We start from the raw sequence: 26,209 nt of genomic DNA, 5'->3' as shown, positions 1-26,209 counted from the left end.
ATGTTTATATAGAAAACAATTAAATTTACAAATGGTCGCAAAAAAAATCTCAGAGTGAGTTTGCATGACGGCGTCCGTCGGGGGTCCGTTGATACATGGTTTTAGGAAAAAGTATTATATATGGACGTTTTCCCTCGCGTTTTCCTCGCGTTATTTTTTTTTCCTAAAACCATGTAACTATGTATCGACGGACCACCGACAGACGCAGTCAAGCAAACTAACCCTGGGATTTTTTAGCGACCAACTATACTAAAGCGGAATTAAAGAAATTAACAAACGTATTATTTAGTAAAAACGTTTTATTTTTTTATTTTTTCAAAATGAACATAACTATAAATTAAATTAATATATTTTTTTAGCAGTACTATATGCGTTGGTAAATTGTAGGTATAAAGAAAACTTTTATTAAGGCTAATTGCAAATTTAACGAAAAAAAACCAAAGTACCTTTTGTTAAAAATAGCCTAATATTTCATGTTAATGACAAAATATTTAGAAACAAAAGAGAATCACATGCCTGCATTCGTTGCATTTTTACAAATCTTTTTTGTCGATGACCTCAGTAAAATATTTTTTCCATTGACCAGGTTTTTTTTCTGATGTATTTTGATCTTCAAAGTTTTCGTTTTCATTGTCTTCTTCAGTCATATCAAATACAGCAGCCATTCTGCCGACTGAGTCGAGAAATTGTAAAAACCGAAACCGAAAACTAAAGCTAAATAAACAAACATTTCTAAATCTGAATACAGTGGGACTCAATAGTCAATTCGAGAAAAATAAATTAAAAGACGAAACTAACTTAAGTAATTTATTAGGCTATACGAACTTTTTTCTACGAAGAATAACATAAACGTTAAAAATCGCCGTCTGTTGTATTACATTAACTAAATTTAAGAAAAACCACGGTTTTAAATTATTGCTATGAATTTAGATTTATTTTAAATCAAAGTTTTACCAAGTGCTTTACTGTCTTCTCAATCTATATCGACCGAGATATTGAAGCAGAATATCAGATGGGTGTTGAGGAAAAACCAGAGTTTAGATAGTAGTTTTGAATTTGGACGTTTACCGGAAATTAGTAAAATTACCAACTAGTAAACGAAGTTCGAGTAAAGTTACGGCAGTCTGCTGATATTTTATCACATTTAAAGGAAAACGAGTAAAATTATACGTTTCTAGAGTTAGGGTATATTGTAATATTTAAATAAAGTAGGTCGGAACCATCTCCGTTTAACGTGGAATCGGAACTGGAACCGAACCAAAAAGAGGGGATCTGGAGCCACGGTTCCAGATCCGGAACTGAATATTTTGGATCTGGAGCCAGAGCCGACCGCCTCTGGAGCCGTAGGGGTCGGAGCCGGAGTCGGATCTGGAACCATGCGGAGCACTATAATGCAAAAGTGATTCTAGGTATGCTGACCGCCCTTATATGGTAGGTGTAAAACTATTACCTTTTCCTAAATCCTTCTCAAAACTTGAAATTTGTAGACAATGGGTAAAATGGTTGAAAGAGCTGAAAACAGATTCTAGTTTGAGTAGTGTAAATAGAAACACATATTTTGTACACTAAACATTTTGCTGGAGGAAATGGACCGACTGACCAATTCCCTAACCCTACCCATGGAAAGGTAAATAAAATATGCTATAAATTTACCAACCGGCTACAATTCTCAACTTTTCAGGAGAAACTTGTTACTATGGATGTGGAAAACTCGCTGAATCAGAGGTCACTATCAGAGTTCAAACCTAGTATTTTTAAACCAGGAATGAGCATTTTGAAATCTCACGATAACGATTTCAATAATGTAAGACAATTTTTAGGTACAGTTAAGTGAAAATATTTGTTTTTAAATAATTTTATCATCCATTGATATAGACATTGCATTAATTTTCTAAAGAGGACTCTTCAGAAGTAAACTTTGGTTTTGAACATCATCATGGTTTTACTCTGTTCCTAGGCTCTGGGAACGAAATTAGAAAAGTCAGTGTTGAAGACATTAATACATTGGGAAGTGACAGTAATGAAAGCACCATTGATCAGTCTATTAGCATTAATGACGAATTGGGGCTAGAAATGGCACCAGATTTTTTTAACATCCTAAATTCTACTACGATCTCCCATGAAATAACTTATATAGAGAATGATTTGAAACAGCCACAAGTAAAAAATTCAGCTGGATCGCTATTTTGCGATTCCGAATTAGCGAGTTGTTTATTTTGCGATCCTCGCAATCGCGGTGCAGAGACGTTTTAGGCTTTTAGCGATTCCTGTTAATCGGCGACGCTGTTATTTTTTCGAATTTTTATACCCAAGTTACGGACCAAAGGGATAGCTCGATTTTGAGCGCGGATATCGTAGAACCGTGGACATTGCATTAAAATGTGCGCTATTGTTTCTTCTGGATCTTTGCAAGACGGGCAGAAGGATCCTCTCCAAACGCCTCTGAATTTCTTTTCGCCGTTTGTAGTGAGCCATTTTGATAGATGCGTTCGAAGAAGGGACGATCTTTGGAGCCGTAAAGCTCCAAACTAGGATGTTTAGCTACTTCATTTTCCCATTTCTTTCATGCAACCTCCAAAATACCCTTCTCAACGATGACTTTGCAGACGATCTGTGAGTGCCCACTGCATACTGGCCATCGAGAAAGGAGATATTTTTATACCACGAAAAATTAAATCTTGTCAGGCGGACATAATTAAATACTCACTTGGCAATTCGGTCGGGATCCATGTACATTAACTTTCCTTGGTAGTTCAGTTTCCTTTTGGCTTCCCGCTCTTTGAAGGAAGTTCAAGCGAGTTCTACCTTAATGGCCGCCTTCGACTTTAATAAATTCCCTCCAACAGCCGCCTTTCCAACTACATTCTGCGTTTGTTCCCATTTCTGTATTGTGGTTTCCCTATGTCAGTCCCGGTACGGCGATCCCTTTCCAGAGTGGTCGAGTGGTGGAGGCTACGTTATACGAATGGAAGCCTTTGTGTCGTACACGACCCGACAGTCGTCCCGCTTTCGCCAACAGCGACTGTTCGTGAGATGCTAAGTAATCGTGAGAGGCGCCAATCGTAACGCCCAGGTAAACCGCTTCGTCTTTGTACGGGGTGATTGAGCGTTGGATGTAAAGGTCATGGTATGAATATGGCATGTGAGTATTTGTAGCCAAACTTCCTGTGGCTAAATTCAAGGCCGTACTCTGTGGCCTAGTCACCGCACGTAGTCAAGAGATTTTCCGCGGAGTCTGCAATTGCGGCGATATCATCGGCGAAAAAAAGCGCTTTATGATAATCCGAAATGTAGAGTATGATGGGTGAGTTAGCGCGTACCCTTCTCGAGGTCGCAAAGACGTCGCTCCAGAGGAACGAGGTAGAGCGCGAACAGAAGTGGCGACATCGGGCAACCTTGTTTTAGACCGATCTTGCTTTCCACGAAGTTAGTCCTCGCGTCTTCTAAGTTTTATCGATACGACGTTTTCCTATAGAAGGCCTGAAGGTGACGAACGAACGGAATGGGTATCCCGAGTTCCACGAGAGTTTAGAAAAGCTTCGGTCTACTAACGGTGTCATACGCTTTCCGGAGATCCAAAAAGGAAATGAGGAGTTGACTATTCTCGTTACGAGCTATTTCTTTTAATTCTGCTTCCCACGTCTACGACGCGTTTCAGCGACGGCTCTGTTTATTACTTTATTCATGTCTATTTTCGCACTTTTTTGATGATCATTTTTTCATTCAGATCCTTTAAGGGAATAGAACCTCCAACGCGTTCTATATGGAAGACCCCATCAATTTCCTTGATTCCCATCACAATCAACGATTATCAGCGGCCGAAACTGTGAAAAGCCATGGGAGGCTGCGGACAATATTGGAACCCTCGGAGGGCAACAGAAATACCAGATATAATATTCAGAAGAGGGAAAGTAAGTTCGACACGCCACTCCCGGGATCAGGATCGTCGGGATCATCGGGATCCGGGATTTAAGGGGTGAAATGGGGGAGTGGCGTGTCGACCTTACTTTCCCTTTAAGTCGGGCGACCATGTCCATTTTTGGCTTTGAAATTTCATTCTGGGTGGTGTTTTAGTTCTCAGTCATGGCGACAAATTTGTCATCCCATTTTGCCATATTTTTAACCATTTCTTTGGCCACAATTTTTCGACACTTTGCTCTATCTCCAATTTGAACATTTCAAATTTGGTACCCAAGGTGCGCTTCATCGCTGTTATGATTCTTTTCCATATCAGTGACGGGTGCTTCTCCGCCCGATAATGCCGTAGATTCCTCCAATATATTTTGTTCTTTTCCCATCGCTTCTTTAAAACTAAACAAAAGAGGTTACAAATAAAAGATACGACTGTAAACGGGTTATTCCCTTAATGACAGTCTAATAACGCGACCGAAATTAGTCGGGTTTAATTGTATAATTTTTAAAAATAATTTTTTTGCGTACTTTTAATCTTCGTTGTCTTTTACTCTTAATTGGTAAATAATAATTAATTTAGAAATAATTCTTTATTTCAATTATTATTTTTATTTTCAAATAGATGAAAAGAGTAAGTCACCTTTTTTAAATTCTGCACGCCTCGCTTCACGCCAAACGTTACAAGGGGTTTTCGTACGCGGGGAACATAGAACTGTAATATAATTTGGCATATTCAGCGTAACAAAATTGTAAAACAAATGTATATGATAAACAAATTGTAGAGAAAGAATAAAGCACGTGTAAACGGAGCGGGTTGCGAGCGCGAGGGGAGTTTTGAAAACGGAGGCGCGTGAAGAAGTCAGTTGAAGATTGAATTTAAAAGAGTGTAGATGTGTAAAAAGATTTGGAAGAATATATTAACAAAGAGTTACGTTTAAAGCCTAGAGTCGTTTAATTTTACCACACTTATTCTACATTGGTGGCAGAAGTGGGATATTCACCATTTACCGTCGAAAATGCCACGAAATCGGCAAGAAATTCCACCCGTTATTTTCCGTTCGAACCTAGACGCTACACCGGATAAGTACGACGGAGAAGGTGACTTTGGACTATGGATGAGATATTTCGAGGTTTGCGCAATTGCGAATGAATGGGACGACGAGAAGAAGCGCAGACTTCTTCCTACGTTTCTAGTCGGCCGAGCTTTCAATACTTACGATAATTTACCACAGCAACAAAAAGACAGGTATGATAACCTGGTACAATCATTAACTGACGCTTTTATTCAACCCGAACGTCAAAGAATCCACGTATTGGGGTTTCGCACAAGACTCCAGCAACCAAATGAACATTTGGATGATTTCTGCCAAGACCTTCGGAGACTTGTCGAACGAGCAATGCCAGGATTAGATGTCGATGCGTACGAAATTCTGGTATTCGAGCAGTTTCTATACGGATTACACGCCAGCCTTCAAGACGGGGTACATCAAGCTAACCCTAATAGCCTCTCTGAAGCCTTGTCAGTGGCGAAACGTTTACAGGCTCTTCAAGAAATGAGACGAAACGATCCTCGTTACTGTCGACCAGAAACCCTTCAAGGTGTAGCTAAAACTCCGCTACCTACGCACTCAACAAACTTGACAGACAAAGAAGAATTAAATTCTTTGAGAACCACCGTGTCTCGACTAGCCACGGAGGTAGCCGCTTTACGTCTTCAAAGACACCAAACAGATACGACCACGATTCAAGATACGTACCATTCGTCGGAATCGCCTCAGCGCCAATCGGCAAGTTACTACGCTAATCCATACTACCCTTCACCTCAAAACAACCCACTTCGTTTCGCGGCTCCTGGTTATTATTATTCGCGGTATGGCTCGCCACGTAACAGGAGTTCCCGGTCATATCGACAACGTTACGCCGCCCCAGATTATGGTTGGGCTCAACCGGAGTATTTTGATTCCAGGCCAACGTGTTTCTTTTGTCAAGAAAAGGGTCATTTTCAGAGGGATTGCCATCATCGTTTCAAAATGGAAGAAAATTTAAGGGAAAACCGTCATGGAAATACGCATGCCACGCGTAAATATCGCCAAGAAGCTTCAGGGTTTTCCACTCCAAGAGACGACAACTCCGCACCAAACCGCCCGAACCACGCGATGCAAGTAAAGGGTCACTCTGGAGTTACCTACTATTCACCGGTTGAAATCAATAATCGGCAAGTTTCTAGCCTCATAGACAGTGGATCTTCGATTAGCATTCTTCGAGCGTCATTGGCTCGGGATTTCGGATTAACGTTTGAGCCCCACAACGAGGAAAGTCAAACTAAATTATTCTCAATAACTGGAGAAGCTATTAAAGTTTTAGGAACCACGGAAATCGAATACGGTTTTGGATCAATTAAACAAAAATGGGTCGTTTACATTGCCGAGGGTCTGGTGAACAATTGCGTAATTGGTTGCGATCTCCTGGATTTTATGGAAGTACAACTTGACTTTGGGAAGAAAGTATTGCGTATAAAAGACATAACGCTTCCGTTGCTCAAGTCCCTTCACTCTTCCGATTCAGTGTTGTGTAGAATAGCCCTAGCCGAAGAAGTTGAAATTCCGGCTAATCACGAAATGATTGTAAAAGGGGCAATAACTCAAGACTCTCGCCATTTTGAATTAAACCGTCTCAAAAATTGGTACGGTTTGATTGAACCAGTCGAAAGTTTCCGTCAATCGAGTACTCTGGATCTGGGTAGGAGTCTAGTAAATTTGACAAGTGACTCGTTATTTATTAGACTGATTAATACTGGCCCTACTCCAAGCGTAATCTATAAAGACTCTATAATTGGTACGTTGCACGAGGTCAATGAAGTTGAAGATGTCTCGAAGAAACACACCGCAAAAAATGGAACCAACCACAGACTCGCTAGTGGGTTTGACCTTGAATGCACTTCGATAGAGCCCCAGGAGAAGACCAAACTGGCAGAGTTACTCCAGCGCTACGACCACATATTTTCGAAGAATGAATATGATTTGGGACTTGTAAAGAACGTTCAACATACGATCAATACGGGCGAAGCCCAGCCAATCAGGAAAAGACCATATCGTGTGCCTTATTCGCAGAAAGATATTATTGACACTCAAATAGACTCTATGTTGAAACACAACATAATAGCTCCCAGCCTTAGTCCCTGGGCAGCGCCCATACTACTTGTGAAAAAAAAAGATAACTCCTGGCGTTTTTGCGTTGACTACAGATCTCTAAATGACGTTACCAAAAAAGATGCCTATCCTTTACCGCTAATTAGTGAAACGCTTGACTCTCTATCGGGAGCGACGCTCTTTACCACGTTAGATCTGGCTTCTGGGTATTGGCAAATAGACATGGATGATCGCGATAAAGAAAAAACAGCTTTCATTACCAATAAAGGATTATTTGAATTCAATAAAATGCCATTTGGGCTCTCAAACAGCCCTATCACCTTTCATAGGCTGATGGAATGTGTTCTGCGCGGACTTCAATGGGAAATTTGCTTAATATATTTGGACGATGTTATAGTGTTTTCATCTACATTTGCCGAACATTTGAACCGACTGGAAAAGGTCTTCGTCCGATTCGAGGTCAGCGGTATTAAACTGAAGCCGAGCAAATGTTTTTTCTGCAGGGACGAAGTAGAATACTTGGGACATTTGGTGTCTGGCGCGGGCATTCAGACTAACCCGAAGAATACGTCGAAAGTGGTGAATTGGCCAACACCCACTTCTGCTAAGGACGTGCAGTCATTTCTCGGACTCGCATCGTACTATCGTAAATTTGTCAGGGGATTTGCTCGTATCGCAGCGCCACTCCACGCTCTTCTCAAACCAAAAACTGTCTTCAGTTGGACGACGACATGCCAGGAGGCTTTTGAAACACTAAAGCGTCGATTAACCAATCCACCGATCTTGGCATACCCTAACTTCAAAGAAGAATTTCGCGTTGAAACCGATGCGTCGGGCCATGGCATCAGTGGAATACTATCGCAAATTCAGCAGGACAAAGAAAGGGTTATAGCGTTTGAAAGTCGCTCTCTCAACAAGAGTGAGAAGAATTATTCAACCGTTGAAAGAGAAATGCTGGCTGTTATTTACGCCATTGAAAAATTTCGCCCCTATCTTTTCGGACGCCATTTCATCATAATCAGCGACCATAACCCATTGGTTTGGCTTCGGAATATGAAAGAACCGCGCGGGAAATTCGCAAGATGGATATTGAAATTGGAGGAATACGACTACGAAATACGATACCGGAGTGGGAAAAAACACGCTAACGTGGATGCCTCGTCGCGAATGCCTGACGGTACGAGTAACGTCACGGGGGACGACTTGCATCAAACGGTTAACGCCACGTTTTACTGCGAATCAAAAATAACCAAAGAACAACTCGAAAAACTACAATCGGAAGATCGCAATATTAATAAAATGACTCTAATATTGCAAACCGGCGAGAAGCCAAATGCGGAAGATTTGAAAGGGGACGACAATCGTCGTTTCCTATATCTTTGGAGAAACTCTAATGATTTGTACTTAGAAAAAAGGTTGCTCTGGAGGAAGAAACGAAAAAGCACTTATCCTCAAATCGTCGTACCAGAGAGTTTAATTCCAGAACTTATTCACGAGTTTCACGACGCTCCGTATTCTGGACATCGCGGGAGGGAAAAAACTTTAACAGCAATTCAACGTCGCTATTGGTGGCCCTTGATGGCTGACGATGTTAGCGCGTGGTGTAACGAATGTATCCCGTGCGCTCAAACAAAACCTCCGCATCATTATCAAGTAGCGCCGATGATTAATATCGAAGTAGGACGCGCCTTTGATAAAGTTGGAGTTGACATCGTTGGACCGCTTCGCGAAACCAAGAGAGGCAATATGTACGTTCTCACTGTCACCGATTATTTTACGAAATGGCCCGAGGCCTACGCGTTACCAGATCAAAAAACAGAAACCATAATAGTGGCTCTTCTACAATACGTTGCTTCTTGGGGTTTACCATTGGTAATTATCACCGATCAGGGCCGAAACTTTGATTCTGGAACCTTTCAGGACTTTTGTAAAAAACTTAGGATCAAACGAAATCGTACATCACCGTATCATCCTCAGTCGGATGGGCTCTCTGAGAGACAAAACCGAACCTTGGAAGAGAAATTAACAATGTACATTGCTAAAGAACAAGACGATTGGGATGACTGGCTACCCTACATGCTTATGTCAATGAGAGGGAGCATCCATAGCTCGACAGGAGTCACTCCGTACAAATTAGCTACTGGGAGAGAAGCGAGGTTGCCTTCAGATACGTTCTTAGAAATGGATAACGCGCCTCTCCAAACCGTAGAAACGTACTTACGCGCTACAGAGAATGAAATGGCTAACGTCAACCGCGCCGCCCTCAACCAAATCCGCAAAAAACAAATATACCAAAAGAAACAGTATGACAACCGCGTTAAATACACTCCCTTCCAAGTCAACGAAAGAGTTTGGCTTCACAATCCGTATTGTCCGCCAGGGCAAAGTGAAAAATTTCTCAGGCCGTGGACCGGACCGTTTACTATAAAGGAAAACGTCGGACCCGTGAACTACAAAATCAGGCGAGATAGTGATGGAAAAGATTTCATCGTCCACCACAACAGACTAAAGAGATGCTATTCTAGCGCGACAACATCAAGAAACGTCTCCATTGTCGATCCGGAACCCTCGAAAAACAAAAACGGTAACACTCCTCAACCTAAATTACGTCATCACATTGAAGCGACTACAGATGAAAACGAAGACGGCGTTGCAACGGCCTTTTAAGTTTCGGACTGTTTGTAAACACGAGGACGTGTTTTTTGTAGGGGGGGGAGGTGTGTAATATAATTTGGCATATTCAGCGTAACAAAATTGTAAAACAAATGTATATGATAAACAAATTGTAGAGAAAGAATAAAGCACGTGTAAACGGAGCGGGTTGCGAGCGCGAGGGGAGTTTTGAAAACGGAGGCGCGTGAAGAAGTCAGTTGAAGATTGAATTTAAAAGAGTGTAGATGTGTAAAAAGATTTGGAAGAATATATTAACAAAGAGTTACGTTTAAAGCCTAGAGTCGTTTAATTTTACCACACTTATTCTACAGAACTAACTAACGCTAGCGTCAGTTAGTTCCATGCGGGGAATCTTGTTTCTTCTCTCTCTGGAATTTGTGACGCCCAAAGCTCGAGGCACGTCTATTTCTTCCCGCCCCAAAGGTTTTCCCCCAAAAACCGGTGCCCGACGCGTCCGCGTGAGCCAACCTTATATTGCGGCGTGCATTTTAACAAACCTTGGCTTCAGCCAGCTTGGATTTCAAGGTGCTAAAAAGTGGAGGGAGCCCGGTCTGCATCTTGTTGGTGGGGTGCGTATTTCCGTCATTGTTTTGATTTCCGCTGGCGGGCGTCGTAACCCCTTTACCGAGCGACTAGGATATAATTTAAATAATTAAATAACTTCATTTTAATAAAGAATATTTTCATATTCTATTATGTGGGAGTTCTATTGAGATGCAAGCCTAATATTTTGATGTCTTTAAGTTGCTTAGGTATATTTTAGACCTCTAAGTCTACGTATCTACAGGATGTTAACTCAAAACAATACAAGAACAATACTAAGAACGTGTTTAAGGCAGATTTGGAAATTTTCAGGTTACATAGTGTGTGCAGGGGAACAAATTTCAATGAAATTTCAATGACCTCGAACCCGGTCTTCAAGGTCATTCAAAATTTTTCTCGAGAAAAATTAGGATTAGAAGAATGGATCCAATTACAAATGTGTTCCACGTCTTATTTTAAGTCTAAACAGTCTTTACACGATCTGATTTGGCCAATAAGAAGCCGAGAATTGTTAGACCGAAAACCATAAGGTCGTGTGTGGAATTCTAATCAAGATGCGACATTTAACGAATTATAAATTGAAAACAACCAGACTTAAGGGATCAAAATGGTCGTGACATACTTAACCGAGTGGGGAGTTCGAAATGTGCAAATTAGGATGACCTTAAAACATTAGTTCAAGGTCATTAAATATTTATCTCGAGAATATTTGGGAACTAAACTCTCCGTTTTGAAAGAGTTCACCGTGTTTCTTATTGCAAAATTATGTAAAGCTAAAATTAAATTCATTTTTTCACTTGTCCCCCAGTTTAACCAACATTTAGATATCCAATATCCCCAATTCCAATAATAGCTTATTTTAAATATTAAAGTCGTTTGACTCAATGAATGACACTCTGCGATTAGAGCTCTCCCCAAATTCATCAACCACTAACATCGGATGTTCTTTTAAATGATTCGATAAATCTCGATTAATGGATTGAGTGGCCAGGTTGGAAAGTCTATCCTCTCGCATTGTGGTCCGTAGACGCGTTTCAATTCTATTCAAGGAACTGAAACTCCTTTCAGAAATAGTATTGGCCACGGGAATACACAGAACAACTTTATAGTACTTAACTTAGTCGGGAAAGCCACCTTCCATCGTCATTAGATAGTAATAACAGTCTGTTACACTTTTCAAATTTTTCGATTTTATTAAATTTCTGGCTATTTTAATTTGACCCTTCAATGAATCTAGGTCGAAATTAAAGCGATTGTATATTTGGCAGTGGGCTAGGACGACATTTTCTACGAGAAAGTTTTCTGAGTCGGGGTCAGACGCAGTTATTCCTTTAATTAGGCTATTATTTTCTAAAAATCGGTTTTTCAATTCTAATATAAATTTATCGATTATTTTGTAGTAAGTTGATCTCAAATGTTCATTTAAGGTCTTTGTTTCAGTGTCTCGGTTTCCTTTTGTACACGTTACCACACTATGCTTTAGTCAGCTAAAGGTGCAATGTTGGGATCGGGAACCGTGATAAAAACGGATTCTGCTAACTTATAAGCTTCGTCCCAAATTAAGTCGAATTTTTCGGGGTTGCTTACTTCCTCTAAGGTAGTTATGTTAGCTTTGCAAATAGCGATAGCTTCAGTTAGAACGACTCTCGAACTTTGTAAATATTCAGACAAGGAGTTGGTTATACCTAATATTTCATCTAAAGCCGTAATCAAAATCAAGTTAGTTAAGTTTTGTAATTGCAATATGTACCCTTGACACTCGGCATCTTCTTCGGGTTTACCATTTTCTAAGTTCTCCAATGTTAATAGCACAGAATCAAATTCACTTCTGAAGTAATGAAGACCTTTTTTTTGCTCCACCACCTAGTGTCGCAGCTTTGCGGCATTTTAATAACTATTTCGTAGCACAGCTCTTTTTAAGAATTATCAAAACATTCACTCCTAATAACTGAATTGCTTTGGAAATTATAGATCGCTTGAACTAGTCCGAGTAATTCCCTAACCGCGACTATATTGGAGCAGCATTCAATGGACGTACGGACAATTTCCACCTACTGCCTTCTCTATGGGAACCCTCACCCCTTTTACGTGCCCGCTCATTACACTGGCCCCATCAAAAGTCTGAGCAACGCAATTTTAAATTTTCAGTCCATTCTCCGCCAAAATGGTAATTATAGCCAAGCTGATGCTTTCAGAGTCGATCTTATGCAAATCTGTGTATGCTAAAAATCACTCTACTACGCCAATTTCGTTTCTAGTATACCTAATGCAAACACTCAGCTGTTCTACTCCCGCATTATCTCTAGTGTCTTCGGCAATTACGGAAAAGAAACCACCTGATTCATTAACCTCCTTTACCATCATTCACCTAACAAAATTTCACTAAGGTTAATCACTCAGTTAGAAAAAAGGGTTTCCATGGGTTTTATTAGGGTTTGCTTTGGGTTTAAAAAAGGTTTAGGAAAACATTTTAAACCCTTAAGGTTTGTTTTGGCAACTTGCATGGTTTGAAAAGGGTTTAAATGTTTAAAGGAAACCCCTATAGGTCAATGGAAAACCCTTCGGATTCCAATTTAAGAACCTATAGAAAAATAATAATTTATCACTTTCTAAAACCCTTTTCAAACCTTGCACGTTTTAAACTATCTCACGCCATCTACACCAAAATTTTATATCAAGCCGTATAATAATTTCATAAAACGTAAAGGAAGACGGACTTTCCCCAAAATGGTTTCTTTAAACATCGTTGCAGTCATACATCTTTAGGTGGATCTGTGGTAAAACGCCCGCCTGTCGTGGTAGAGGGCTTGGGTTCGAAACCCCGCCGATGCAATCGCCAAAATTTGTTATAAAGTCGTAAAATAATTTAATTGATTTTAATGTAATCTATAAATACAGAAGTCGTACTGAATAAGTTGACTCTCAATATCTTATTCACGTAAATGTATTATAAAAAAAATGACGATAGTAAGTTCATAAAAAACCTATCGGAAGACGGACTTTGCCCAAAATGGTTTCTCTTAATATCGTTGCATTATAACAGCTGGCGGTGGTTCTGTGGTAAAACGCCCGCCTGTCGTGCTAGAGGGCTTGGGTTCGAAACCCGGCCAATATAATGGGAATTTGATGATTAATCCGAGAACATTTGGTGGGCTCCTGTCATCTGCGGGTTATATGACATATAAGAAGATATCCTATGAATATCTAATGTCTATGGGAGAGGAAAATATTCACTACCACTCGGTCCCTTAGGCTTGGCTTTATTTAGGGCCCCGCGACCTTGGGAAACTTTAAAGGGCCCTTCTAGATGAATTGATCCGGGCCTACTCAGTCTATTGGATAATCCTCCACTGGACCTTGACAAAAAGGGTCTAGCGACGACACTTGTTTTTTGTCCCAGGATATGGATAATGGGGTTAAGGGGACATGCATCAGATTTATAGCCCGGTGTACCGGTAAGATTGAAACCACACCACCGGAGGTCCATCATCAAATGCCCTACGCCAGCGTCCACACGCCCGGACAGGTGACAAAACCCGCATGGGTAGTAGAACCCTACTACTGATGGTCGCACCTTCGACGCAAGCCGCTCAACCCAGCAGAAGGTGCAGCAATGGGCCGACCAACGCGCCATTTCGCACACAGCAGTGGGAATAAGAGCGTATGCTCTGGCAACGCCAGCCGACACCCTACCTAGAAAGGTAGAGAGCCAAGCCCTTTGGAAAGAGCGCCTAAAGGGGAACGGCGGGCACACGACAGACCGCATAACCCGGCACAGCTGGCACCAGAAATCGTAGTGGAACCCCAAAAGGCCGGAAGATGGGCGCCGTGCCCTCATACGGAGGCCCGCAGCCCCACAGCAGGCAACCCAAACCGCCGAGACGGCCAGTTTGCCCGGCCCCTCTCCGTTAGCCTGGGCTGAAGCCCAGTTACGAGCCCACACCGGGGGGGGGGGGTTAAGGGGAGTAAACTCAACATGGGCGAGCCCAAAAAATTCCCCAGAAAAGAGTGTATTGCGGACGCTAGATCATAGGCGCGTAGCTAGGCTCGGCCACGCCACCTAGATTCGTTTTGTTTGCGAAGTCGAAGAAAAATTTTGAATAGTTTTATACGTTGTATAGGAAGAATACTTTTACTTTTCCCTGTTTAATAAAATCACATCCATCTGTAGTCTGCTAAATTGTTAATTTTATTTTCACATTTGGTTACTCGGAATTCGGATGTCTAGGAGCATCTGCGTTAATGAATTTCCAATTTAATTGAAACTTTTTGGGCAGTTTTCCATGTTTTAATAGTAAAAAAACGCAATTCCTTTTAATTTAAAGCTACTGTAATTTACCGCGTAATTTATTGATTTCCTAAATTCGGGTAATTTAAGAATTAGCCCAGACAGACGGACACACATACAGACAGACAAGGTGATTGTCAAACCTCTCCAAGGGAATAAAGTTCCCTCGAAGAAGAAAAAAACAAGTAGAGGCTGTATCACCCTATATTCCTTAAACTTCAACATTATAAGTGGAAAAAAATATTACTTTTTATTTACAGTAAAATATTTAAATTTCTTACACTACATCTCCAAAAAAATTACACTTAACTACCACGTAATGCTTTTGATCTATAACATAGTCGTCGTACAACTCATAGTATTCTTCTGCGCCCGCTTTCAGTAAAACCCAATTTACTTGCTCTTCAGGTTTTAATTCGTAAGTGGGCATCCTTTTGTTAAAGGACAACACATTTCTTACCGAACTCCCCAAAAATACGTCCCCATTCGAAGGAATAATATACCGAATTTTAACAAATTGCGTTACACCGCTATTATCGTAGTCAGAAACGAAGTAGCATCCATACTTGTACGTCATATTCTCAAAAACCACGCGGTTAACAAGGCATATTCTATAAGGAAAACCGTTTAATAGCGTTTGGAAGCTTAGTGACGGGTCTATCTTTTCAATTAGTCGATTGGAAGATGTATCCCGTATTCCTTGAAAATTTTCTTCAATTGTATTATAGCATTGATAGAATTGATGACGTTCGCTTAGAGTTTTTGTAATATTAATAAAATTACGTGACGCGAGAGATATTGTTTCAAAATAATTACGCTTACTTTCATATCTCATACACGAGACATGACTCAGAGGACCGTACAAAAATACACTTCTCGCGTAGTGAACTAAATAATGAAATTTCGGCGTTAACTTTTTAGCCCCAAATGCATTTCTACAATTAATCAAAAATGCTTCAATTTTAGAAACAAGTTGGGGAAAAACTGTTTTCGGAAGAGTGGGAGCGTATATATAATCACATTTTTCTCGCAACTGTAGGTAAATGTTCCACGTTTCGTTGTCGTTGTGGGAGACGCAATCGTAAAACATTAAGTGTAGAAGTCTAAAAAGACAATATATTTCACTGGCCGATCCTTTAAAGTTACTATCTCCTATAGCGACTTGTCGGGTCTGCGTTTGCGGCTTGTTTATCTCAGTTTTTCCAAAATTAAAGTTTTGTATATTTTCATTGAAAATTTCAAGTGTAATTTTCTTCGAAGAAACTTAGTTTTTTACAACTTCTTTAATTACTGAAGGAATTACCCCTTCTTTTAAATAGTGCAAAGGGTCTGGAGGTAAATCTTTGGTTAAATCGAAACCATGAATTTTCATTAACAGGCTTTCATTTCTAACTCCGTAAGCTGAGCAATCTTTTTCATCTAAATCTATGTTTTTCAAGTGATATTTATGTCTCTGCAAAGTACGTAGAACAACGTCTTTTTCATTAGTTTTGACTGGGATTTCTGAGTAGTTGATCATTCAAAATCGGCATACGCGACCTCTGCTGAAGCTCGCGTTAAAGCCAGCTAGTTTATGTAAACCGAGATTATCCCACTAGAAAATAGAAGCGATAACTTTTACTTTCATATTTAGGCAATCTAAAAATACTCCGTCATTTTGCATTAAATTTAAATCGAAAATTAAAGGTTCCAAGACTTCCTGTAATCCGTATTTATCAATGTCTACAGATTTTGCTAAAAACACAAGATGGATATCACTGTATTTTGATTTTTGTTTCGCTTTTCTGTTTAGAATTGAGAAATAACAGCCCAAAATTTTATTCTGTCCCCTTTTTGATCCCAACGGATTACAAAGTTCGAACTCGTCCAAGTAAATCTGAAATTGTAACGTCCACGGAGAAAATCCTTCTTGACTATTTAGAATCATCTTAGATGTTTCGGAATCTAAAAAATGAGATACGATGTTGGAATTTGAATTGAAAGCTTCATGTTTCAGGTGCTCATCTGGCCTTTAACGGCTCCACGCTAAGGGGCGATTTTCTTACCGTGATGACATCACTATGTGAATAACTCTCAGTAAAATATTTCTAAAAAGAGACATACTTATGTAAAGTATTATAAACTTATGGTTGCAGACGTTCGCGTAAACCCCTAGAAAAGGGTTTACTGAAACTGTTAATTTTTCGCTCTTGTCATGTCTAATTACAATTTGCAATCGCGGATCGTATAATTCTGGTACCAAAATAATGTAATATTTCTACCAGTTTGAAATCCCCTCAAAAGCCTTAAGAAAAAGTATGACCTGATAAAAAATGTACTGCTAGCAAAGAGTATAAAAACTACTTAACCTAGAGATATAATGATGGCCGAAAGTTAACCGGGGGGAAGGCACTCTGTGAATTTTCCTTTAAATTTCGGTACCGCAGCGCTACTACGGCAGTTTCAAAACGTCTTTATCCTGTACTATTATTAATCATATTAAAAACTGCCGTAGTGGCGCTGCGGTACCGAAATTTCAAGAACAAAATTCACTGAGTGCTTTCTCCCGATTGCTGCCATTTCATTTACCGCTTTCGGCCGTCATTATATCTCTAGGTTACGTAGTTTTTATACTCTTTGCTGCGACGGGGCTACCGACGCGAGCAGTATGCGCCGTAAAAACTTAATTAGGCTAGCTTTACGAAAAGTGAATATCACATATTCTCTTTTCGTAAAGCTAATTAAGCTTCAGCGGAATCTCGATCGAGAAACGGTTTGAAATAATTTTTAGATTGCCTCAAGAAATCGTCTGCTGCTGACGCCACTCAGTTGAGATCCCATTGATTTCAAATGGATGTGATCTCAGTGACGTCATGATTTTCGTTAGCCACAAAATAGCCAAACACCACACCCTTAGCAACCACCACGTTTTGAGGCAACCTTTTATAGCCTAACATTTATTAACCTTGGTCAAACTTTACAAGGTCATACTTTTTTTAAGGTTTTTTGGGGAATTGTAAATCGTAGATATATTACATTATTTGTTTTTACTAGAATTATAGCGGCCGCGATATAGAAATTTTATTTTGTAATTAGACATGATAAGAGCGAAAAACAAATAACGCTCTATACGAAAAATTACTATGATAACGAACGTCACGCGTGAAAACTTTTCGCAAGTTCGCGAAATTTTCGGACCTATCTGCAGAGTTTTGAGAGTATGTAGTGTTTCGCCTATTAACATTTCCCTTCCCTCTCTCCTTCTTTCAAGGTATCGAGGAACTCGCGATGGACCGAACCTAGGTTTTGGTATGTTAAGAGTGGAAAGCCCCAAAGAAGAATATTTGCTTCAAACTAGAGAAAGGGGTCTAGCTTGCCCTACGGGAAAAACTTAGTAGCGCGGAGCCGGAGATTGAAATTCTCAAAACAGTTATAGAACGGTACAGATGTATTTCGAGTGACGAGGAAGGATATTTATATATGATCTACAAACTTAATTATATTCATTTATTTCGCAAGGTACATTGGAACGTGTTTGTAATTTTTGGAGTAGCTCACGAACAAAATGAATTCAAATTCGGTGAAGTCGGTTACGTGTTTACTATGTTTTGGAGAAAGGAAAAGAAAGATTGTTTTAACGGAACCAACGCTTGATGGATTCAACACTCAATTAGAAAAGGACGAGTCTTTACATGGATTTAAAGGACCGGACTTAATATACTTGGAAAATAACCAATTTGTAATAGTTCCATTATTGTTATTATAATTCGTACGTTATTTAATGTTAACACCCCCATAATGTTTTTCAGGTACCAGATGAAATGTTTAATACTGATGTAGAGGTAGACGAGTCTACAGTGATTGAAGATAAAACGATTATAACAGTCAAATTTGCGGTAAGAATATTTAATTCACAGCGCAACTTAATAATAATTAAACACGGCCCAGATAAATTATATTTTCCGTATTTACGTGGCCTTGGTAAATATTGATTGTGGGAGGGGAGGGGGTACAAATGGATAGTTTTTTAACGTTTAACTCCATGGTTTTAAGCTCTCGCGAGGTGTGGGGTTGTATATGAAAAAAAAAAAACCTAAATTTGTGAACAGCTTAGTAACTCCAAAATGGCCTTCATTTTCAAGGCGTTTCAAATTTAAGTATATCGCTATAGATTATTTAATGCGGTTATTTCAAAGGAGCCGCCATCAGTAGCGGATCAAGAAAAAAACTCAAGGGGGAGGGGGTGGCGCTATTATTTTATGGGTGCAATAGCAAATCATCAAGTCACATACAAAGCTTAAGAAAACCCCGCGTCAAGGGGAGCGTCCCCCTCTAAATCCGCCACTGCGGCGTTTGTACCATTTGCCAGTTACACGGCAGCATTCTAGTTACCCATGAGATTTATATGGAAGCATACCCTATATTATCAAGGCTGCCATGCAATATTGAATGAAATATGTATTGCAAATTGGAAACCCCTTTTCTCCGCTACTATCAGAGAGTGTAAAGTTGTGGAGCGACTTAACAATCTCTGCTACTATCTAACACGATTGCCATACACTTTTTAATTAAAAAATAACTTGGACCGAAAAATGGTAAACTTGTTAAGATAGCGTGTTCTTGATCACTTTCCCTTCGTGTTATTCAAAATTTTCCCACTTGGTGTCGATAGGTATATGATTTATTCATTTTATATTTCATGTATTCACAAATTAATTAATATTTAATGTATTTACAAGTTTATTATTGTTTAATATATGTAATTTGTGTAAATCAGGAATTACCAGTTAAAAAGCTGAGGAAGGATAGTAACTCTGAAGTAGAAAGAGCTGTAATCAAATCAAATTCTTTAGAAAATAATTCCTGCATTACTGATCAAAATCAAACATGTCAAGAAGGAACTATAGTTATTTCTGATAAAAATACAGAATCTGGCTCTTTGTAAGTTGTAATGAACACATATTCATTATTTATCTAGTTAATAGAGTAATGACACTTAAAAATGAACTCAGGTTTTCTGCTTTAAATATCAATTTAAAAAGAAAATAGACTTATCAAAATCTACAGATGGCCAATACTCTATTCGTATATGTTTAGAAAAATTATTCAACTAATTCCAATTTTTTTGAGCAGGATTATTGACAATCAAAAAAGTAGAATCCCAGTAACATGTAAAACTACTTTCTGCTTTGAATATACGCTTCCAAGCCTCCCAGAGACTGAAACCAATTCTGATAAATATAAAGCTTTATCTGAAGAGAAAAGAGAGTTTACAGATAAAGAAATCCTCACTATTTTGTCAAATGATTTGATACACGAATACTCCTTGTAAGTAAATATTTGAAATTTAGGTGATATGGGCTCACTGACAAGGGCTTTTTAAAGGCTTTTAAAACATCTTAATTTAATTAATAACATCTTGTTAAAAGCATTATGATAAAATATATGTTCTTGTAAATACAATTGACACTATCCGCACTTGTGTGTTAAGCCTGGAGAAGGATATGTATGTTTTATTTCATCAATAATCATTTGTATATTCGCACTAAAAAGAATAATTTGAAATTTTGAACACTCCATTTATAGGAAACATGGAGAAATAGGTTAAGGGGGCATTTCAAAAACTTCAGTTACAAAATTAAAACTGATCCAACTGTGATAGGAAAAAAGCATAAATTTGGAAAAGCTTCGAGGAAAACTTCAACCACATCTGAGAATGAAACACTATCTACTGTGATGCGCTTCGAAATTCCCGTAGGTTGCATAACTGAGATATAAAATTTAAAAAAAATGTATTAACAATAATTATAAGGAAAGGTTTTTAGACTTGTATTACTTAATCTTTTTGCAATATCTTGAGTACCAAGGCTTTTTCTTGGTACCTATCGGCCAATTTCTCTTATAGATGGTAGTGTGAGTAGTACCATGAATAGCATAATACCTCTGAAGTATGACACTCGACCATGAAGGCTAATTCGTCTGTGGTAGGGCTATTGCGTTATTGGAAATTACGGAACCGGAAGTTTAAAAATTCGTTGTCAGAACTATTTTTCCATGTTTTATCTTTCTACAAATTATCTTTGAAACTACCAAGAAACGGAAAAGTTGATAAACAAAATATTTGCTTTTATTTATATATTATTTTATTAGGAAAGCGAAGACTTTGAGGATGAAATCTCAATAGAGCATCACAAGGCACAAATGAAAGAAGAGCTGAAAAAAATGACCCAGACTGGCGGATCATTAGATCAAAAATGGAAAGAACGTTTCTGGACCGGTCAAAAATAGTTAGAGAACAAAACATCACATCAGTTTTGGAGGAATATCCAGCCTTACACGATCCGCAAGACCGCAACAGGTACGTTATTTACTGACATGATTTCATTGTGGTGCATGATGGCTGTGGGCTAGAGTTTTGGCACAAGTAAGCATTCTCAGGCCCCAGCAGAAAATATGTTACTCCAAAGTTGTGTTCTTTGTTAAATAGTCAGACAATATCAAATAACGTCTTTTTTGTTATGAAAATTTAGTTAGGGGAACGAGCCTGGGGAGCTTTTGCCTAGAATATACCTCCTTCACGCCCACCTAAGCTGTGGGGAGTTGGTTTTAGCCATCCACTCTATATTAAATGAATTGTACGTACAGGGTCCTTTTTTTGCTCGGAAAACTTTTTTTTTCCAAAAGTATTTATACTATTGATTTCAAATTTGGAAGGTCAATTTACTGTACCGTGGGACATTAGTGTGAGATATTTCAGCGTATTTGGTAAGGTTTTTCACCATTTTTGAAAAATTGTTTCACCACTAGGTGCGAGACCAAAAATTTAATTTTTCAACCTCTGTCTTTTTTCGCTAAGTCATAATTTTTAAGAGTTTTCGATGGCGAACTACAAATTTACAACAGACATTTTTAGTCTCGCACCTAGTGGTGAATTTTTTTTTAAATTGGTTAAAAACATTACCAGATTCGCTGAAATTTCTCACACTTATGTTCCCCGGTTAAGTAAATTGACCTTCCAAATTAGAAATCAGTAGTATAGTTTTTGAAAAACAAATCACTTTTCCCAGCAAAAAAGACACTGTATATGAATATAGCATTAATTAAAAGTTTTAATCTTTGTAGATTCTCATGGAGTTTAAATCCATTACTAAAGTGGATTTAAATGAAAAATTTAATGGAATGTTAGCATCAAAGGCTGATGCTGTATGGAAAATGGTATCGGCGAAAAAACCTCCATCATTAAGAAGTGAAATTCTGCAGAAATGAGAACACAGAATGTACAAGAAGTAAATAGTAAGCTCTAAGGCAGTTTATACCTAGCTATTATAATAAAAATTAATTAAAAAAACTTAGAGCTACGCCTATTTGGAAGCATCTTATTGATTCCAACACTTTTTAATGAAACAACAGGAAAATATATTTACCGAAAAAATGGACAAATTCCCAAAGAGGTGAACCCACAATATTATACAACAAGAATACCATCTTTGAAAGCGATGAATTTGAACTATACTTGGACCAAACTTTTGTATGTACTATGGAAAATCCCATAACTACGGGGTTTTGTTGTAAACCCTAGGAAGTGTTTAAAGGGTTTGAAAAGGGTTTAAATATAAACCCTATTGTGGCAATTTTCTGTGTCTACGGGGTTTTGTTGTAAACCCTAGGAAGTGTTTTAGGGTTTGAAAATGGTTTAAATATAAACCCTTTTGTTGCAATTTTCAGTATCTACAGGGTTTTGTAGCAAACCCTGTTGTGTCAATTTTCTGTATTTACGGGGCTTTGTTGCAAACCCAAGGAAGTCTTTAAAAAGTGTGAAAAAGGTTTAAAAATAAACCCAGTTGTGTCGATTTTCTGAATGTACGGGGCTTTGTTGCAAACCCTAGGAAGTTTTTAAGGGGTTTAAATATAAACCCTATAGTGGAAATTTCTAGTATCTACAGGGCTTTGTTGCAAACCCTAGGAAGTGTTTAAAGGGTTTGAAAAGAGTTAAAATATAAACCGTCTTGTGTCGATTTTCTGTATTTACGGGGCTTTGTTGCAAACCCTATGAAGTTTTTAAAGGGTTTCTAATGGTTCAATTTATAATCATGAATCAAAAATAGGCACCTTTAAGTAGGCCCTAAAATGTTCTACGTTTGCACGTGCCTACTTGTGCCTACCGCTGGCGGCGCTACTGCCCCCACCCACCCTCCCTCCCTATCTGTGTCACTTAAAACTGCGGGAATTGATTCAGAAAAACCATGCGAACGGAGAAACTAAAAATATTGTGTACAAAAACGCTTGATCATAATTGCATCTTAAACTAATTAAAAGAAAAAATATATATCTTTATATTACAAGATATGATATTTTGCTTTATTAAACGTTTGTAATTTAAAAAATGCCTATTTACTGTTCAAAAATAATTTTATTTGCATATTTAAAGTATAGTGCATGTTATTTCCGTTTTCTAAACCCCAACTTACTCAACTTGCTGAAAGCCTGGCCGATGGCCAGTGGCGTAGCTAGCATGGGTGACACCCGGGGTGGATATCATGGTGTGCTACTTACTAGTCTCTAGTTTGTGCAAGTTTTTATTTTTTTCCCGGTTGTGTGTTACCCAAATGGGTGGAACCCGGGGTGGACCGCCCCCCCCCCCCCGTAGCTATGCCACTGGGTGGCCTGGTTTCTCAGCTTATCTATATTATAAAAAACACTTGGTTGGTTGGTCGTTCGAGCTTTTGGTTAGTCAGTAAGGAAGGCGAAGGCGAGCCGGCGAAGAGAAAGCGACCCGCGGAACAGAGGGAAACCAAGACAGCCTTTTGCTTCGGTACGGAGGTGGATCGACTAAAGACAGAGCGGCCCGACAGTTGAAATACACGTATTGTTGCTCTATACTTATGCTTTCGAATCTTAGGTTTCGATTAGCTAAACATGTACAAGCTTAATCTCAAAATGCATAATAACAAATGCATTTTGAAAATTTAAAATGTAAAATGGTTTTCCCAGCTCAAAATAAAATGACTTTTGAAAATGCAATGTTTTAACAAAAGTATTGTTTACTTTCACCACTAACAGTAATTTATTAGTTACGACAATAACTTATTAATAATCATTAATTACTAATAACTAAATAGTTGTTGATTACTACTAATCAATTGTTATTATTATTATTAATAAATTAGTATGAATTATTATTTATTACTAAATAGTAATTAATTATTACTAATTAAAATTAATGATTAATCACGTAGAGATTTCAAACCCTCCTCGCAGCTAGCGTGGGAAATGAAGTGGTGGCACTGTAGGAATGTTCGTTTGCTTCTGCGTAACTGAGTATCGCCATCTATGATTACTTCGGAGTAAATAGCAGACGAACTTTCTCTTCAGAGATTGAGGTAGATAAAATTTCTTTGGTAAAACGCTTGCTCGTCGTTTGCCTGTACGATTATGGCAGCGCGGCGCCAGGTATACGTTTCGGAAATTAGTGTATATGAAAACACTCGTAAGGTGAAATTTTTCGAATTGTGGGTAGTGGTAAAATACAATGGTGCTATAAACACTTTGAAATATATTACCTTTCATAAATAAGCCTTTATTTTAACGAAGACGTAGAAAACCAGTACTTTCGATTAATTTCGAAAAGATAAAAGTTATGTTCTTTTGAAAAGGTCAGGTGTATTTAAAAAACAACGATGCAATGAATTAGAAGAATGAAATATGTTCAGGCATTAACTATTGAAGCAAATTGTCGGCTTTATTTTGTTTTATTTATCTAAAGTCTTATTTTCCGTTCTTGGTTTATTAGAAATCTGCCTTTTAATATTTATAAATACGATGTTCTAATGGATTTAGAAAGCTGAACATAATTTCGTAATTAATTATGAATTTTTCTGAGGGGCTTTGACAATATCACACGCGGGCGAAATATTTAACTACACCACTTCAATTTCGAATTCGAATAGATTTAAGCGTACCTTATTCTAAGACTGAAGCCCATTCTATCAAATCTGAGCTAAAATGGCGAAAGGCCTTAAAGCTATAGCTGTAGGACTGGCATGTTCAGCTGTTTTTTTCTTATATATTAAAATCTGTATAGTCCGCTCAGTTAAGGAAGACTGAAAAAGTCTTGTTAGGAGACATCCCGAGTTGTAAACCAACGATTCTGTTCAAACTCGGGGGATTGGTAAGCCCTCGTGTAACTTATATTTCAATAAAAGGGACTTTATTCAATGGGCAACCGTTTTGCCATGGCAACGAAAAATGTTTTTATCCACAAAAACTGTAAATTTGCTCAGAGAAAATAACATGGGCTTCTGACCGATAGAAGAAATAGATAAAATTTACGAAAAAAATCCAAATTGGTCAACTTTGATATGTAGATAAATTGGTGTATTTGAAAGGAATATTTTGGTGAATTTGGTCAACAATGATCAAATTTGTTTAATTTTAAAAAATATAAAAAATTACTAAATTTTACGAAAAATCTTAAAATAGTTTGAAATGAAATATTTTCAAAATTGATAAAATTTAAGGAATATGTACCAATTTGATCAAAAGCAGTTTCGGTAAAAATGGAACGGAATAAATTAAAATTTTTTAGTTGTGTAAAATTGTATTAATATATAGATTAAAAATGATTGATTAGCCTAGTAAAAGTGTTTGAAGGGGAGATATTTGGTTTAATAAGTTTGTTACAATGTTAAAGATTTTTTTATTCAGCTTATTTTTGACTCTTTTTTAGGCCTATTAAGAGTATTATATTATTGTAGCTTGTTTATTATTTTTAACGGTATTAATAGTACCCGTTTATCCTATAGGGGAGTGGGATTCTTTTAGAGAATTCTTTGGATTAGATAGTTTAGGTTGTGTCCTTTTGTTTTTAACGATTATAATTACGGTATTGAGTCTATTAAACTCTTACTCTTTATTTAAAATGGGCGGGGGAAAGATGTTTCTTTCTTTGGGTATTGTTCTTATAAACGTTTTATTTTTGATATTTAGCGTGAATGATTTTATGTTATTCTATATATTTTTTGAAGTATCTTTGGTCCTTCTTTTAGTAATTGTTGTGGGGTATGGTTCACAACCTGAGAGGGTTGGTGCTGGTCTTTATATACTATTTTATACTATCTTTGGTTCTTTACCACTATTAGCTGGCATTTTATTAATTAGATTTAATGTGGATAGATTAGGTTAGAGTTATTTGTATTATATTAATTGTGATTGTGATTTGATTTTATTTACTTCCCTTTAACTTTTTTGGCTTTTTTAGTTAAATTGCCTGCATATATGGTTCATTTGTGGCTACCTAGGGCACACGTGGAAGCTTCCGTTTCTGGCTCTATAGTGTTGGCCGGTGTTATACCCTCCTACGCATTGTAACCCGGCCACCTGAATTAAGGGCTTCAAAAGTCGCATGATGACTTAGGCCTAAGGTGGTGCCTTGAGTATTAGCCTAGCTGATTATTATTATACTGAAATTGGGGGGTTATGATCTTATTCGATTTTTACCTTTTTTTGTAAGGGCTCTTAAAGCTTGATTAGACTTAGTAGTAAGTTTTTCTATTTTAGGTGGTGTTTTGGCGAGAGTTATTTGTTTATCACAGGGAGATTTAAAAACTTTTGTATGTAGTTCCTTTGGGGCTAAAATTTTTTTTAGGCGCAGTTTATTCTTTATATT

The 26,209-nt window shown here is 38.1% G+C and overlaps 1 protein-coding gene and 1 long non-coding RNA gene across 2 annotated transcripts; both read left to right on the top strand.

Annotated features, from left to right (window-relative positions):
• Positions 1 to 17,197: 17,197 nt before the first annotated feature.
• On the top strand, positions 17,198 to 19,489 carry LOC149937526 (uncharacterized). Its single transcript, XM_090153815.1, has 3 exons — positions 17,198 to 18,283; positions 18,354 to 18,440; positions 19,322 to 19,489. The coding sequence occupies exons 1-3, from the start codon at positions 18,110 to 18,112 to the stop codon at positions 19,487 to 19,489; spliced, it is 429 nt and encodes a 142-aa protein (XP_090009941.1). The 5' UTR covers positions 17,198 to 18,109.
• Positions 19,490 to 19,824: 335 nt separating this feature from the next.
• LOC149937525 (uncharacterized) lies at positions 19,825 to 20,896 on the top strand. Its single transcript, XR_016482244.1, has 3 exons — positions 19,825 to 19,872; positions 20,131 to 20,298; positions 20,695 to 20,896. It is a non-coding gene; the product is annotated as an uncharacterized LOC149937525 (long non-coding RNA).
• Positions 20,897 to 26,209: the final 5,313 nt, after the last annotated feature.

This window comes from Leiobunum rupestre, chromosome 7 (genome assembly GCF_980474605.1).
Source record: "Leiobunum rupestre chromosome 7, qqLeiRupe1.1.hap1, whole genome shotgun sequence".
NCBI classification, from domain to species: domain Eukaryota; kingdom Metazoa; phylum Arthropoda; class Arachnida; order Opiliones; family Sclerosomatidae; genus Leiobunum; species Leiobunum rupestre.
The sequence above is the reverse complement of the archived record's forward strand: the minus strand, read 5'-3'. Positions and strand labels throughout refer to the sequence as shown.

What these genes read in the sequence shown, in the direction of transcription:
- LOC149937526 (XM_090153815.1), top strand. Translation starts at nt 18,110, where the DNA reads ATGAATTCAAATTCGGTGAAGTCGGTTACGTGTTTACTATGTTTTGGA. An exon ending in ACTTGGAAAATAACCAATTT is followed by an intron (nt 18,284 to 18,353) that starts GTAATAGTTCCA and finishes AATGTTTTTCAG; the next exon opens with GTACCAGATGAAATGTTTAA. An exon ending in TTATAACAGTCAAATTTGCG is followed by an intron (nt 18,441 to 19,321) that starts GTAAGAATATTT and finishes TGTGTAAATCAG; the next exon opens with GAATTACCAGTTAAAAAGCT.